This window comes from Crinia signifera, chromosome 1 (genome assembly GCF_055691185.1).
Source record: "Crinia signifera chromosome 1, ASM5569118v1, whole genome shotgun sequence".
NCBI classification, from domain to species: domain Eukaryota; kingdom Metazoa; phylum Chordata; class Amphibia; order Anura; family Myobatrachidae; genus Crinia; species Crinia signifera.
In genome coordinates, this window is record NC_139217.1 from 273982252 (window position 1) to 273998592 (window position 16341).

At 42.9% G+C, this 16341-nt stretch overlaps 1 protein-coding gene across 4 annotated transcripts in view; it reads right to left on the reverse strand.

The window, feature by feature from the left end:
• Window positions 1-16341, reverse strand: part of SVEP1 (sushi, von Willebrand factor type A, EGF and pentraxin domain containing 1) — a 323106-nt gene that overhangs the window by 192782 nt on the left and 113983 nt on the right. For all 4 annotated transcript variants that reach the window (XM_083183977.1, XM_083183959.1, XM_083183968.1 and 1 more), the window contains exons 4-7: window positions 8932-9090; window positions 8324-8503; window positions 6446-6625; window positions 5990-6184 (exon numbers count right to left, since the gene is read on the reverse strand). In XM_083183977.1, coding sequence (XP_083040103.1) covers window positions 5990-6184; window positions 6446-6625; window positions 8324-8503; window positions 8932-9090 — 714 coding nt within the window. The remainder of the gene's footprint in view (window positions 1-5989; window positions 6185-6445; window positions 6626-8323; window positions 8504-8931; window positions 9091-16341) is intronic.

Sequence of the window (16341 nt, forward strand, 5' to 3'; positions counted from 1 at the left end):
TTTAAGGGCCCGCTGAGTCTTGTAGTTCAACAACATGACAAATAGTGAAAAAAAAACACACACGTACAGTATAACTTTATTACACACTACATTAATTTACACATACATTACCTATGGATTCCCTCAAAGGCATGTCCTCTTCTCTAAGTAGAGTCCAAACGGGTACCTGTTGAGGGAAATTATGTACACACACTTTGACCCAGTGGCCGTCAATACCAATTCGATATTGAGGACTCGGCAGGTGATGGCATGAAAGGCTCGAGGGTGGCGTGCGGGGAGAGTAGGGTTGCCACCTCAGGCATCTTCGATGCCAGGAGATTCCTCCCACACCTTCATATGCGCGCATGCTACCGAAAAGTGGGCGTGGCTTTGTAAACAGGTGTGGCCTCTTCAGAAAAGTGGGCGTGGCCTCTAATACAGACATGTATTGAAGTCCCTATTGCTACATTTAGTAACACATTTCCCCTACTGACAACTCCTACACAGAGATACCTCATACATCCACCCCTCACCCTGACGCCAGTGACAACAACTTCACAGTAACCTCCCCCACCCCTTCACTTCTCTAACATGCATATCTGCCCCAAACACTGCCCGTCCACACACAAAAATCCCCCCCTCCACACTGGCCTCACCATTTCCTCATCTGACAGCACAGACGGGCAGAGGTCCCCTGGGAATGATACACAGTTGCAGCCAGCTCAGTTTGGGAGGAAGCTGTTGGCTGCACAGTGCTCCTCCATCCTCTCCTCTCCTGCAGCCCAGTTTCAATATTTCTGGATGTAGAGGGAGCTGTGGGGTGGACAGCAACTCGCGAGTGCTGGAGACGCACTGTGCATGCCCTGTGGCTTTTATGGTGCCCGGAGCTTGCGCTCCGCTGGAACCACCCTCCCTATGCCGCTGACAGTGTGCACACTCAGTTGGGAGGCTGTGGAGGCTTTCAAAGTCACTCAGATTCCGGGAGAATCCCAGAATCCGAGAGACTGCAAAAAGGCCCTGGAGGGTTGCCACCAATTCAGGGAGATTCCAGGAAATCAAGGAGAGGTGGCAACCCTAGGGGGGGGGGGGGGGGGGGGGGGATGCTGCATTGAGCAGTATGGAACTGCCTTCAATCTGCAGATTGTAGCAGAAATAGACTTAACAGCAAGACTATTTCTGCATTTGATCCCAAAATCGAACCAGCAAGGAAGGCAGCTAACACTTTTTGATTCAGTGTCCTTTTCGATTCGATGTGGACTATAGCCCAAATTGAATTGAAAATGACACTGCATCGAACCGTGTGTACACATCATACGTAATGTGTCTGTACATTGTTTTGAGAAAACTACTTCTAGGGACTGGTTATGAACTATGGAGATGAAAAATAAATGCTGAAATTTTGACTGTCTGTTACGGCATTATGCAAAACTACTAGATGAATCTGGATAACATTTTCACTATTGTATACAGATGGAGCTGCTCTCATTAGAGCGGCTCCCGGTGATCTGATTGACATCCCTCGCCAGCCTGAGCTGCCCCCACCCTGTCCGCCAGAATGGGGTGCCCATGCACAAGACACTTGCATGCCCCATTCTCGACAATGTGACAAGCAAACGTGTGAGACGCCCGCCGGCCATGCCCCCCGCCAGCATCCACCAGCACTATGGATATGTATGGAAAATGAGGTATGTACAGATGTAATCATGCTCATCTTTGTAGCTCTGCGTACGCATGGACATACGTATGAAGAAATGCTCCATGGCATGCTGGAGTGTAACTATTCACACCTAGAGATTGCTCCATTTATTCCTAGGGCCATGCACGTGTGCAAACTATTTGCGGGCACACTTTTTACACCAGCTTTGCCATGATCAAACCTGAGCAAAGCTACATCTGCATCTCACTGTGACATCTAAGAGAATAACAATAAAAGAAAAAAACATATGCTATAGTTGTCACTTGTTAATTCTGCTGAGCAATAACAGCCACCATGAGAGCAAAGCCGCGGACAAACACTAGGTGATACATAACAATCGGAGGTGTAGCCACAACTTCTTTTGACCCCATGACAATATTCTGAAGCCCTCCCATGCACACCAATGCTTCTAGAGGGACAACGCTCTCTGGGTCAGATGCACTAAGCTCCTACCTGCCATGTCACAGACTGTGTTTGAAAAATGTCAGGCAGGAGCTGATTGGTTGGATGTTTATCACTCTCCATTTTATCGTTTTTGAAGCTTAGTGCATCTGGCCCTCTGCCTGAGTTATTCTACAGCATGCCCGAAATAGGGCATTGGTTAATTTTAAGCCCCATAGTAATACCTTAGTTTATTTTATAAACCGTAGTACAGTGGTAACATAGATGTTATACCCCGTAGAGTGGCCCAAATTATGCGACATTGTAGTGCCCCCCCCAGTACACATTACAGTGCCTTCTACTACTCTCCCTTACCATTATGCTACCCACCTACCACTCACTGAAAAGGTAATGTCACAATAAGGGCAGCTTTACCCTTATTCCACATATATGTGGTGTACCAAACCTTGGAGAGTTATAAACTGGCCAGAGATGAAGTACCAACAAATCTGTCATTTTCAAACTGATTAAGAACTAACTGGCTGACGCCTTATCTTCATCCATATTGTCTCTCTTCAAGGCTTAGCACATAGATCTCTATATCTTATTGACCTGTTAACCTATGTTGCCTTATTTGCAGAAGGTGACGTTTTAAGTGTTCCATTTCCATTTCCTGGTTTTGAATATCTTAATGTAGAAAATTGTATTTTAATTGGATATCGTAATTTAGGGATACTGTCCATTTTGTTCCATGCCACAAGATATGGCGAGTGCACCAGGAATTCTCTCTCATCCAAAGAGCAAAAACTTCTGTCTACAGCTCTGTGTTGTGATCCTGGTACACTACAATCCAAGGAGAGTGAGGCAAACGTGCAGACAGTGGCCAGGTTCCCACCCATGTAATTGACACTCAAATTTGCCAGTTTCCCTGAGAACAATTGCATGCTATAGTAGGTCAGCTCCTTTCAAAAGATATGGTGGCTGCACCACACTGAATTGTTTGCTTGTCCCGCTGTCAATCTCTGCTTCTCACACTCTGCCCCTCATCCTCACTCTTCAACTACCACCCTCTGCTTTCTTAGCCAATGACTCTCTCTCACCCACTGCCTTCCCCTGTCACACTAGTCACCCACTGTCTCCCTGTTACCAACATTTTTCCCAACAACCACTCCCTAGCACCCACTGTCTCCTCCTGTTCACCTTGTCACCCACTGCCTTCCCCTATCAAACTGGTCCCCCACTGCCTCCCCTGTCTCTTTTTTTTGAGTGACCCAGGGCCGGCATCACCACTAGGCAGCTTTAGGCATTTGCCTAGGGCGCCGGCCACTGGAGGGCGGCAAGAGGGAGCAGGTGGATCGAGGCGAATGACAATTCCTCCCTCCCACCCCCATGGAGCAAGCGGCTGTCCTTACCGCATCCCGCGACACCCCCTGTGGAGCAACATGGATGCCCTTGCCTAAGCATTATCTGCAGGGCGCAGGAACAGTTTAGCCACAACAACAAAAGTAAGCAATATAGCTGCTCCCAGGGAGGAACAGGAGGCATGAGGTGCAGGGGCTCTACCCCCCTAGTGTTCCGGGGGGAAGATGGTACCCTGCCACCCAGCTACCCTGCCCAGCTGCCCACAGTGCTCCTCCTGCAAGGTGCCCCCCCCTCCCCCTCATCTCAGATGAGTGTGGGATCTGGGTGCTGCTAGCTGCCTCTACTCCTTCCCTGGTTGCCACTACGCCCTGTCCATGCTCCTGCCTGGTGAGCCCAGGGGCAGACAACTCACCCCTCTCTCACCCTGTGTTACTGCTGCCACTGTATGGATGCTGGAGGTGCCCGGTAGGGTGTCCCCCCTTGCAGCAGCCTAACCCTACCACCCTTTGCAAGTGTCTAATCCTAACCCCCGCAGCCTGACCCTAACCCTCTCTTCCCCGTAGGAACCCTAAGTCCTCCCAGTAGTGGCTAAACATAACCACCCTCCCTACCATGACTGTCAATATTTCTGATCTATTTGCGGTCCTGCCTCTTGTGTTGTGAAAGCAATCGGGATGCCAGTGTCAGTATACGGACTGCTGGCATCCTGACTGCCAGGATGTTACCCGCAACACACACACACCCCCACATATATATATATATATATATATATATATGTGTGTGTGTAGACATATATATATACACCTCAAAGTGGGTGTTGGTGGGGGGGGGGGGGGAGTAGACAGAAAGTTTGCCTAGGGCGCTGAGGAACCTAGCACCAGCCCTGGAGTGACCACACCCCCTTTTCTGGAGCATGCAGCAGTAAATCTTGAAAACTCAATCCCTATACATTTTCGATACCGCCACTTGAAGATTACCACTTTGACTACTGTATGTGTCTATAAATAAAACAGTATGGGAGTATAGAACCTGAATGGGAAGTGCTAATTGACTTCAAAATGTACTACAATTAACATCAGAGAAGTAATCAAAAAGATTAAAACACATTTATTCCTGTATCGTTATTTACATAGTTCTCATAGAAACATAACGAATAATCATGGTATTTAAAACTTCTAATAAACCTTGTCAGCTGCACAAATCTACAATTTACTGTATTGTACAAAAAGGTGTTAGAAATATCATGCAAATCTCAATCACCTGGTGTCACATAGTTTGACCCTAAAACCTCAGTTTCAAATAAAGCATATAATTAGCAAATGTTGCATTTTTTCTGTTTTAAGGTAGATGAACCCAATGTACCAGTAAAGCCAAACAGCAATGTAAGTAATCAATATAGCAATTCCATATTGGGAGTAGGCATTGGAGTGTGAAATTAAAGCACAGCACCAAACTCCAGTTGTATGACATTGAGAAGTAGCAGCAACATTTTCATAGAGAAGAAGATGCCATCTGTTTCATAGTCCAGCTCTTTATAACAATAATGAAATGTTTTAGGCACCCCCCATCTATTGGTATCCCAGCCATCTGGCTAAGCTTTCCTTATAGCAGAAAAGGCTTGATCAAGTTTATCTATATATTGGACAAACAGTATGATAGGGTAAGCTTCACATTTGGGGTGGGATGTATTAATGCCATGCCCCCAACGCGATGCTGGCGCATATGTACTAACATATGTACTAAAACGCCCCCTGTGATGTGGTGTGTGGGGGTCTCCATCACCTCCTGGGCTCTGTGGCGGTTCCCGGCGTCTCCTCCTCCCCACTGCAGCCGGAAGGACATCCCCGGCTGTGACATGCTGCTGGGGGAGGTGGAGCAGCATGGAGGATGGGGAGGGGAGTCTGCATCTGCGGCGTGCGACGGTTGGTGACAGAAGCCCATAGGCCTTGCGAAGTCGGGGCGGACGGATCTTAGTACATTAGTAAATGCGGTAAAACCCCAGAAACCAGGGGTTTTTACCGCATTTTCCCCTTAGTAAATCCCGCCCTTGGACTTTAACTTCAACAAAATTGTACAATAAGTATGTTATAATTTACACTAACATTATTATTTAGTGCATTCAAATTTTAGTTTACGCAAATCTAGGTTTAATATGAACCATGACAGAATTTTGTGTTGTGCCCAAGCCATTTTGCACTTTATACCCATGACCCAATATAGAGTAGGCACATTTTTAGAAATGCAATAAATTTACAGATTACTGCAATAAGAAAATAATTAATATACTGAAGAAAACTTGGATTGTGAGTGATGTCATATTTTTGAAGCACTTGTAATGTAATGACACTAAATATACAGGGAATACCTATTTTAAGTGGCTACTTATTTAAATGTAAATATACTGGGTTGTCATGCTATTGACAGTTAACAAGAGCATGAGTATATCATTGTCATGCAAATATGTGTACAGTAATGTTTATAACAGCGTGCTGCCCATTAGCGTTGAACAATTTGAACAGAAAGCATAAAACATTGACAGCAATTCACAATTTTCTTCACACTTGTTTTTACCTTTGCATACAGCAGATTGGAGGTCTTCACTCCATTTTCCACTTAGACATTTTACTTCCTCCTTAACACCAAATAATGCAAAACCCTTTTGACATTCCAAATAGCAGAATGATCCATGTATGGCTGGTTCTTGTACACAAGTTATTGGGAAGATCAGGACATTATTGGGTTTGTACAACGCTGGACAGCGGATTTCTGCACAACACAACACACAAATCAATTAGATATCCAAGGCCATTGCATTCTTTGCAATATATATGTATTATTTACACATTGCCACACCACCTGCACTTGCCAGTACTTTTTTTTTGTTAAATTACTTTTAGTTATTATTACTGTATTTATTGATATTTGGTATTTGGCATTGTCTGCAGAATTTATGCAAGTCAACAACTTTACACTATAAAAATATATATTAACCTTTATACAGAAAGATATGATGCCGTAAAAATATACCTGTGCAGATAGGTTCCTTTGCATCCCAGTGTGAATTTCCTTTACAAACAAGCTTAGAACTGCCCACCAATCTATATCCATCATTACATGACACAGAGCATACAGTTCCATAGGACGTATCACCCGATGAGCAGTTTATCTTGCCATTTTCAATAGGCTGATGTTTCGGACATGTGCGAACTGCAAACAAGAGCACATTCATATACATAAACTGTATTATCATATGTATGTATCTATCTATCTATCTATCTATCTATAGTCAAATCAAGAGCAACATTGTTAATATTCCAAAACCAGCAATGTACCAAATGGAAAAACAGGACAAGGAACATTCATGCTGTAAAACCATAGCACGGACAGTGTAATGGTTAGCCTTACTGCCTCACAGCAATGAGGTCATGGGTTGTTTCCACCACTGTGCGGAGGTTGTTGTCCCTGTGCTCGTGTGGGTTTCCTCCGGGTACTCCGGTTTCCTCCCACAATCCAAAAATATACTGCTAGGTTAACTGACTCCTAACAATTAAACCCTAGGTTGAATGTGTGTGTGTGTGTGTGTGTGTGTGTGTAGGGACTAATGTGAATGTTAAAATATTCTCTATAAAGCGCCGTGGAATATGAGTGCGCTAAATAAATAACTGGTAATATTATTAATAATAATAATAATAATAATAATAATAATAATAATAATAATAATATGTTACACTGGTAATTGAAAGCAGACAGTAATGCATACTTTAATATGCATTTACTAGTTCCCAACCAGTCAGAATGTTCGAACTCTATAAAAGTAATGTCAGCACTGGCAGCTGTGCCTGGCCAATTGGAGCAACACCTCAATTGCTCTGTTGGGTGCCATCTAGTGGCCACCGACTATCAAAATAGTTGAATTTCCCCAGAAGGTGAGGAGCAGTGTTAGTGTTTTATCATATAGAATATTGTTTATCTTGTAACGCCAGGTTTCAAGATTCAAGATTCCACCAATGACAGGAAAATGTCTAATATTTTGTGAAATAACACATACACCAAACAGTGCATGACATATTTATTGAAAAGGAAATTTGATTAAATTGTACTGTAGTTCAGGGGTTCCCAATCTTTTTTGATTCAGGGCACCCTAGAGAATCAGAATTTTTTTCACGGCACCCCTAGGTCCAAAAAAAAATATTTCGATTGGGTTTATATGCGATTCTTAGCGGCAGTTATGTGGTAAAGGGCAGGATTTGTTTCTGTTTGTACACATTCTATCATTGGCAGCCACCAGCACTGGTTTTGCTCATAAATAATTAACCATTAATAATTTGAGTTGGTCCTGCACCACCAAGTCGCGGCACCCCTGCATGTGTCCTGAGGCACCCCAGGGAGCCACGGCACACAGTTTGGGAACCACTGCTGTAGTTCATACTTAGTAAACACAAATGGCAATAACTTGCTTTAGAGTAAATATAATATATTGACATTGTTCTACATTAATACTTGGTACTGTAAAACATCTGGGCAAACACACAGCAGGCATATCCTCCAGATGGTTCTAAGAATACTCTGGACATATATTACAAAACAGCAGGAGGCAGGGAGATTACTTCCGACACCCATTAAAACCTTTTATGTACAAGTAAAGCTCTCTTTTCATGTAACAAAATGATAAATGACAGTATTCACATGCTTTTGTCTCGGCCTAAATTATTTTCCAGACTCACATACTAAGTGACTGGATGACCTTTAATTGTGAAGGATCCTCTGATTCTGGGTCAGAGAGTTAATTTGAATCGTAGTTTGTTTTTTTAACCTGCTTGTATAATCCTGGCATTCCTGACATTGAGTTATTGTGGCTACTGTGCCTTCACAGGAAAAATAAAAGTTTATTCAATACTATCTTACCTCTGCAGGTAGTTTCTGAGCCAGACCACAGTCCATTTGGTTGACAAAGTCGAATGCTGCTTCCAACTAATTCAAACCCTATCTTGCACCGGATTCCACAAGCTGCATCAAAGTGATTGTTGCAGATGTTCTGGATGAAATGGCCATTCTCTGGGGGCTGCAGCTCAGGGCAGCGAACAACTAATGATGTGTAGAATACAAAAACAACTGTTATGGGAGAATGGTTTGCATTCCCATTAACTGAGAATGAAGTCTGTTTCGAGTTGTAAGAAGTCTTAAATAATAAAAAAAAGGCCTTTCAATTGCATCATTATGAAGCTTCTATGCATTTTTTGGAATGAATGGTTTCATCACACAGCAGAAACATTCACACAGTCCTATCACTTAGGGAAGAGCTCATTGGATATATTATAGATTGGAGGCAAATGTAACATGCTGGGTGTAATCTAGGGATTACATTATGGTTTGCAGTCTAATGCATTAATGTGCAGTCAGCAATTGTGGGTTCCTTAAACTTTTTCCTGGGCACTAATTTCCATAAATGTCCCTTGTTACCATATGCTAATCATAGTAGATCATTAGGAGCTATGGTAAATACTAATAGATACCTTTGCAGATCTGGTTATCTTCTTCATATCCCTCTTTACATACACAGTCCTCCACTGATGTGCTTCCTGGTGGTGAGATGTGGTTTGGATCAGGACATGAGATACAAGTGCTCACTCCACCTGGCGAACCCTCCGGCTTGTATGTTCCAGATGGACAAGCTATTAAAAATAAGAGCAATATAAAGTATAACAATCTGTAACAAATGGCCAAATCTGTACAGCTCAATGCCATTAAAAATATATAAAAATAATAAAAGTTATAATATATAATTTGAAGAAGAAAAAAAATATGTATTTTCATCGGTGCAACAGCTCAGCATACACCTTTCTCATTATTTAACCTACTTTTTCTGAGAAATCACCTGAAAAATTATGTCAAAGCTTTGTGCTAGCCATATTTTCCTATATAAAAACATCTAGATACAATATTAATCAAAGGCAGAGATATCTCGGGGGTAGTGCATCATTTACCCATGACTGCCGTGAGGGGGCAGGTACTTATCACCCTGGTGCGGGCTGATGGAGGGGCCCAGCAGGGTCCCTGGTCTGCCGCACCCACTCCCCTCCCTTCCGGACAGCAGCACAGCACATGTTGGAGTGTGCTGCTCTGCAGATAGGCTGCTGACTCTGAATTGCCCCTGGCTCAGAGGCTTCACGGCTAGCCTGCTCTATGGCTGCACAATAACCACTCTTTAAACTAAATTTTTCCCTAAGGGGTCGTGGCTACCCTAATGCCCTTGTGGTCCAGGACTAATTCAAATGAATTTTGGTCCATATCACCAGTGCTTGTGGTTGTCAGTCATAAAATATGTGGATAAACAGCAGCTAATCTTGTCCCTCACTACAATATTAAACCTATATATGACATTTGGTACTTGTGAGTTATCTGGGCGCCCGATTTCTAAATCGGGTCGGATCGGGCACATCGCATCGCATCGCATGCGACCATCGGATGCGATGCGATGACCCGATTTTTCCATAGGAATCAATGTTAAAATGGACTGAGTCCATTTTAACATGGAATTCAATGGGAAAAAGGGGTTCTTTTCATACCCCTACTATCCAAGTGGGCATGGAGTTGGATATAAACCTGTGGCGAGCGTAGCGAGCCACCGAGCCCGAAGCGTGGCGAGCGTAGCGAGCCCCGCGAGGGGACACAGAATACCGTCCCCTCGCGGGGCTCGCTACGCTCGCCACGCTTCGGGCTCGGTGGCTCGCTACGCTCGCCACAGGTTTATATCCAACTCCATGCCCACTTGGATAGTAGGGGTATGAAAAGGACCCCTTTTTCCATAGGAATCATTTTAACATTGATTCCTATGGAAAAATCGGGTCATCGCATCCGATGGTCGCATCTGATTGTATGCCTTAACTTAAGGCATACAATCAAAAAATCGGGCGCCCAGATAACTCACAAGTACCTGACATTTAAACATAATTTATTTATTTAATTAATATTTTTGTTCTTAATTTCCCAATAAGAAACGGTACTTGTGTACTTTCACGGCTCCCATCGCATGTCATCGCATGCCATGGACACCTGTGAAGCCCGCGAGGGGACGCGTATACCTGTGAAGGTATCCGTGTCCCCTCACGGGGCTCGCTGCGCTTGCCACGCTTCGGGCTCGGTGGCTCGCTGCGCTCGCCACACTTTCTATTCTCAACTCCACGCCGACGTGGATAGTGGGGGTATGAAAAGGTCGTAGGACGCGTACCGCCACCGCTCGCCACGCTTCGGGTTGATAGTGGGGGTGGTACAGCCTGAAAAATGACATTTGGGGGCCATTGAACATGTTTGATACTAATTTCAATGCATTTGGATGCATTTCTGTTAAAAATCGCATGCGATTGCATGCGATCAAATCGCATGCGATGCAATGCGAGTTTTTACTAGCCGTGATTGTACACAAGTACCTAAGAAACTTTTGGCCTAGGGGTGCCGTGGATATATTTCTGATACTACAGGGTGCCGTAATGCAAAAAGTAATGGAACCACTTCACTAGGGCCTTCTTAACATGTAGGCACAGTTGGCTGCAAACCAGGACCCAATAATTCTAGGCAACTTCAAGCAGGGGTGGGCGGTGGTCATATAATTATTGCTGCAATAAATAATTTTATACCTGCCCCTAGCTTGTAGTCAAAAAGAGAATGTTTTGTAAACGGCTATAGCTATTATCTAATAGTGTATACACAAAGGCCCTTATTCTGATTGAGTCGGATGGCTGCGTGTTCGGTCGGAAAGCCAATGTATTGTGTTTGCGCATGTGCAGATACGTTTCTGCGCATGTACGAACGCAGCGCACGTCCGATATGGCGTGAATTCCTTTCAGAAAATGATCTGTCAGAACAATCCGAGCAGGGGGTGGAGAGGGGTGTGAAGGGCTGTTTGGGCTCATTACCATATGCGTACGCCCTGCGTTTCATGGGCGTTCCCATTCACATTAGTTATGTTAGCCACTACTTAAGTACCCCACAGTCCTGTGTCCACACCCCCTCCTCTGTCCATGCCACCATTACCATCTATTAGCTTTAGTAAAGTTGTGGTGAGCGAAGTGGAGTTGGTCGAGTAACCGAGCCTGAAGCATGGCAAATGAAGTGAGCCCATGAGGGGACAATGGTGCTATGTAAGTTCCATAGCGTAAGTGGTGGCCGCAAAGATGAGGAAGTACTGGGTCAGGCACTAGAGAGTTAAGGTTAAGCCATGGTGGGAGGTTAGGGCTAAGCTGCAATGAGGCAGAGAAAGGGTTAGGGCGGGATGTATTAAAATACATCGCCGCCCTTCGCGGCCCCCCCGCCGCGATGCCGCCGCATATGTACTAACATATGCGGCTGGCATCGCGGTGCGGTGACGGAGGCCCCCCGTGTTACCTGGAATGTGGTGCGCGGGGGGTCTCCGTCACCTCCCAGCCGGCTCCTGCATCCCTCATGCCGGGGACAGCTAAGCAAGCTGTCCCCGGCGCCTCCTCCTCCCCCCTGCAGCCGGAAGGATGTCCGGCTGCGTCACTAGGGGGAGGAAGGTGTTACCTTCCGGGTCCAGGAGGACCTGGACCAGGTAACAGAGGGAGGGGGAGAGGGGGGTCGGCGGGTTTTACTGCGGAGGCGTCAGGCGGCGAAAAGAAGCCCATAGGCTTCTATAGGGTATCGCCACCCAAAGGTGTGTAAGTTCCATAGCGTAAGTGGTGGCCGCAAAGATGAGGAAGTACCAAAGGTGGCGATACCCTACACTGCGGTGACGTGGCGGTCGGGTAATAGTACATAGGAAAATGCGGTAAAACAGGGGTTTTACCGCATTTTCCCTTTAGTACATCTCGCCCTTAGAATGAAATAATAATAAGGGGTGGCTAGGGTTAGGAACTAAAAGGGGTTAGGGTTAGGCTGCTTTGGGTGGTAGAGTTTGGATTAGGCTGCAGGGAGGGTTAGGGAGTAGGCTTAGCATACGATTCTAAGAGCTTTCAGGATCCTGACAACCAGGATGTCGCTGTTGGTCTTCTAACCATTGGCATCCAGAAAGCGCTGGGATCCTGGTACCATCCTCAGTCACACATAAACAGCCTTATGCCTTACTTTCTAACTCATAAAGTAAAAAATCTAAGTGACTGCAGTTACTGAATGACTATAATATGATTATTTATGGAGACAGTTGAAGATTAAAGTAAACAATGCAGTTAAATAGAGGTACTATGTTTTTAAGGCAAAGGTGCATTTCTGTCCATCTCCATAGTCAGAGTTTCTATACAAAAGGAATTCATTTTAATTATGCAAGAGTATTTGATGTGTACACATGGATTTATAAGACATTTTATAATACATACTGTAATTAAAAGTAATGTATGAGGATTACTAAGGTGTCATTGGCGTAATTCTGAAATTACATTTTTTTACTCAATTAATCCCTTCATTTTTCAGAAAAAGGAAAAGCAAACAAATTAAAACATACAATAATGAAGTTATGACAGTCAAAAATGAGGTAGAACTTTTGGAACTAGTCCATAACAAAACATTATATATTCAAGAATTGTGCAAAGCAAGACAGGTGAGGAGACCAAACCCAACAATTCCAAATCTATGATGCTTATGGACAGAATTCCTACTCATGTAAGTTTAATTTGTGATCGGATATATTATTACCATGAACGAAACAAGAGAAGGGTGATCGGATACAATCCCATACTTACCTACTTTTCTGAAAGTTGGGGAGACTCACACCATTTGGTATAGTCCACAACAGTCTCAGAAGAGTACTCCTCCCGCATTTCTCCCACTTCCTAGAGAGTGCTTCCTATGAATGCGAGCTAGATACGCAGATAAAGTGGGTCCTTGCAGGGGCTGGGCAAAAATGACGCTACGACATGGCCTCTTCGCTCCTCCCTCAGAAGACCCCTGCTGTTTTAACTCTCTGGCTTCTCCAGGAGAGGTGTTTTTAAAGGTAGGTATGTATGTACAACCCAAACAATTATAACCTTTGCAAGAGTAGATAAAGTACATATGTATAATTAATTTTATTGATACAATACAGGCCTAAACCAACACCAAAAACTATACACTGTGAGACAAGACCAAAACAAATTCCACTATCAGGTGATTCACACAGTAGGCCAGTGGCATTTTCAGATCATACTTGTCTACTCTCCAGAAATGGGCTAATAGGTTTCTGAAAATCTGGTGGCCCTCTCAGCACCCCAGACAAGTGGGAAAGCCTCCCGCATGTATGTTCCAGATATTTTCTTTGTGGATAGATTTTTTGGAAATTAACACACTGCGTAGCATCTCTGATAAATCCTGGGATCTGTCCCCAATCCTCATAAATAAGAACACCCAAACCTGCTCCATTTTTCAATATCACGGAAAAAAATCAGATAACTACAGATGACACAGAACATTCACTGAAAGCTCAATTTAAGATCTTAAGCAACCTTTTTACACAGTTACCATAGGCCAGTGGTTTCCAAACGGTGTGCCTAGGCTCTGGGATTTCACATGACTCTCACGGGTCTACCTCGGGGTGATGGTCTATGAACAAATCATTTTTTTTTTTTATTGTCAAATTCATAGGCAAAACCAATTCTAGTGGCTGCCAATTATGAAACATGTGGACAATCAGAAGCACAAGCACAACACCACATAAATTGCCTAAGGATGACGGGTACAATTTACTTTTTTCTTATCAAGCACATGTTATATTGGCCCTACCTGCAGTGTAAATGGTTTTGCCCATTAGAGAAAGTTTTTGGTTTTGAGAGCCCTGCTGGATAACCCTAATCTGTAATGTTACATATGGTAGAATTTTGGCAGATTTTTTACATCAAACTGGTACATAAAAAGGGTTATGTGGATGTTATTTATAAAGCAGAAACTTACTTTAACAAGGTACCTTCAACCTCTAGTTGTTCCACTGTGTCCATCTGGTCAGTGCAATAAGATATACTGCTCTACTGTATATACACTGCCCTCTTAACCTGACACATATACAAAGGTTCATCCGCTCACTGTTCTCAGGTCAGAGAGTGTAAGGTTGTGTTATATGTAACATTATATACTGTAAGTCTTGTTAAGAAATGTGTTACAAAAAGGTGTTTTTCTAAATTCTTATTTTAGGTCTTTTTATCTGTTTAATTTGTATTTTCAACATTTTCTAATTAAGCTATAGCTAGAAGGAGTATAATGTGGCATCTTACACTGCGCCAGTACAAGACTTCATCCTACTTATAATACTGCATGCAGTGATAATGATTCCTAAAATGCCATGTCAAAATGAAATATCTCAGGAGCCTGGTCTTATTAGCCTGACAGGCTCAGCTACACAACATGCTATGACTATAAAAATAGCATATTAATCACTTTGCTAGAAATGTCAGCAACGTAGAATTTTTCTTATTATTTCTGTTATACAAAATAGGAACCACAAACGAGGCATATATATACTATATATTTCCTAGACAATTAAGAATTGGGCCATTTACTGCATTCCAAATAAAACAAGTAAAAAAGTCCCTGTCTCGTGTGCAGGCTCCAGTGACATCAGACATGCCAGAAAAGAAAATGATTAAGTGACTTAATGGATTATCTTATGCAATGAAACCATGTAAAACCCACATGCGTTAAGGCAGCATTTACACACATTATCTAGTTATGAATGAGTAATACCATAGGTTACAAATCACTGCCCCTCCTGTACATAGCTGGACCTATTGATGATTAAGATGTTTTTGTAAGCTGATATCCTTTAGCTGTTAAATAAAAACATGCTCAGATCTTTTTTTACATACAGCATGTCTGGAATATGTTTAAACAACATTTATCAGGTGTAAATATATTCCAGGATTAAGCAGACTTCCTAGTGATAACTGTACTCTGGCCTCTGCTTAGTCTATTGAATAGTACCATATACAGTATAGTACCATATTTACAACTGGTTTGTTAGAAAAGTGGTACTGAACACACCATCACTATAGCACCAGGAGTAGTAATGAACACAACAATTCATCAGGTTTCAAGCTTCCATGACTTTCCGACCCTACAAATATTTCCATACATTGTGATCTGATTTACAAAGCAATTCTGCATAGAGGCAACAGTGAAAATGATGAGTTTCATCATGTCAAATTGCCTTTTTATTGTTCTCCACAGATAGAGAAGCATTGCGGTGCTACATTTCCTACAAGTACCACTCAAGCCAGCAAGTAACCCTCAAAGCTTGGATATAAAAACAAATGATGTTAACGATTACTGTCGTCAAGAAAACTATACCACTACACTGGATTTCTCCCATTTTTCCTTCCATTAGGTGCAGTAAAAAAACAAATTTGAAGATTTAAAAATAGTTAGAGGCCTACAAAGTAAATTGACTTTCCTCCTCATCCAGTACAAACTAATCTAATCTAAATCTAAACTCTATCTAAATCTAAACTCTAAAATCTAAACTAATCGAATTATTTAGGCAAAACAGCATCGCCCGTGATCAGAACCTGGAAACAAATGGTTGGGCTACCCTTTTGTCATAAAGCAACACATGCTAAACTTCCACAGGCTTGAATTTATCAGTAAGGTTTAAGTATAAATACAGTATAAATAGAAGGCATGTATGATTACATTGTTGTTATATATAATTACATGTATGGAAAGTGACTGATACTTGAATAACTAATCTTTAGTATCTAGCTAATTGTTTGAATCCCAGACGTTTGTATATCTGCAGGGAGGTGCCCACACACTAGAATGATTTTTTTGCCAATTGGCCAATTGCCGATTTTTAGCGATAATTGTCCGCAAATCGATTGGATGCGCGCTCCTGCGGATCTTTTGCTAAATCTTATGATCTTACATGTTGCATGATTTAGCAAAAGATCCATAGGAACGCACATGGGATCTTAAGAGAAATCTTTGGTGAAGATGTGCGTTTGCCTGAAATT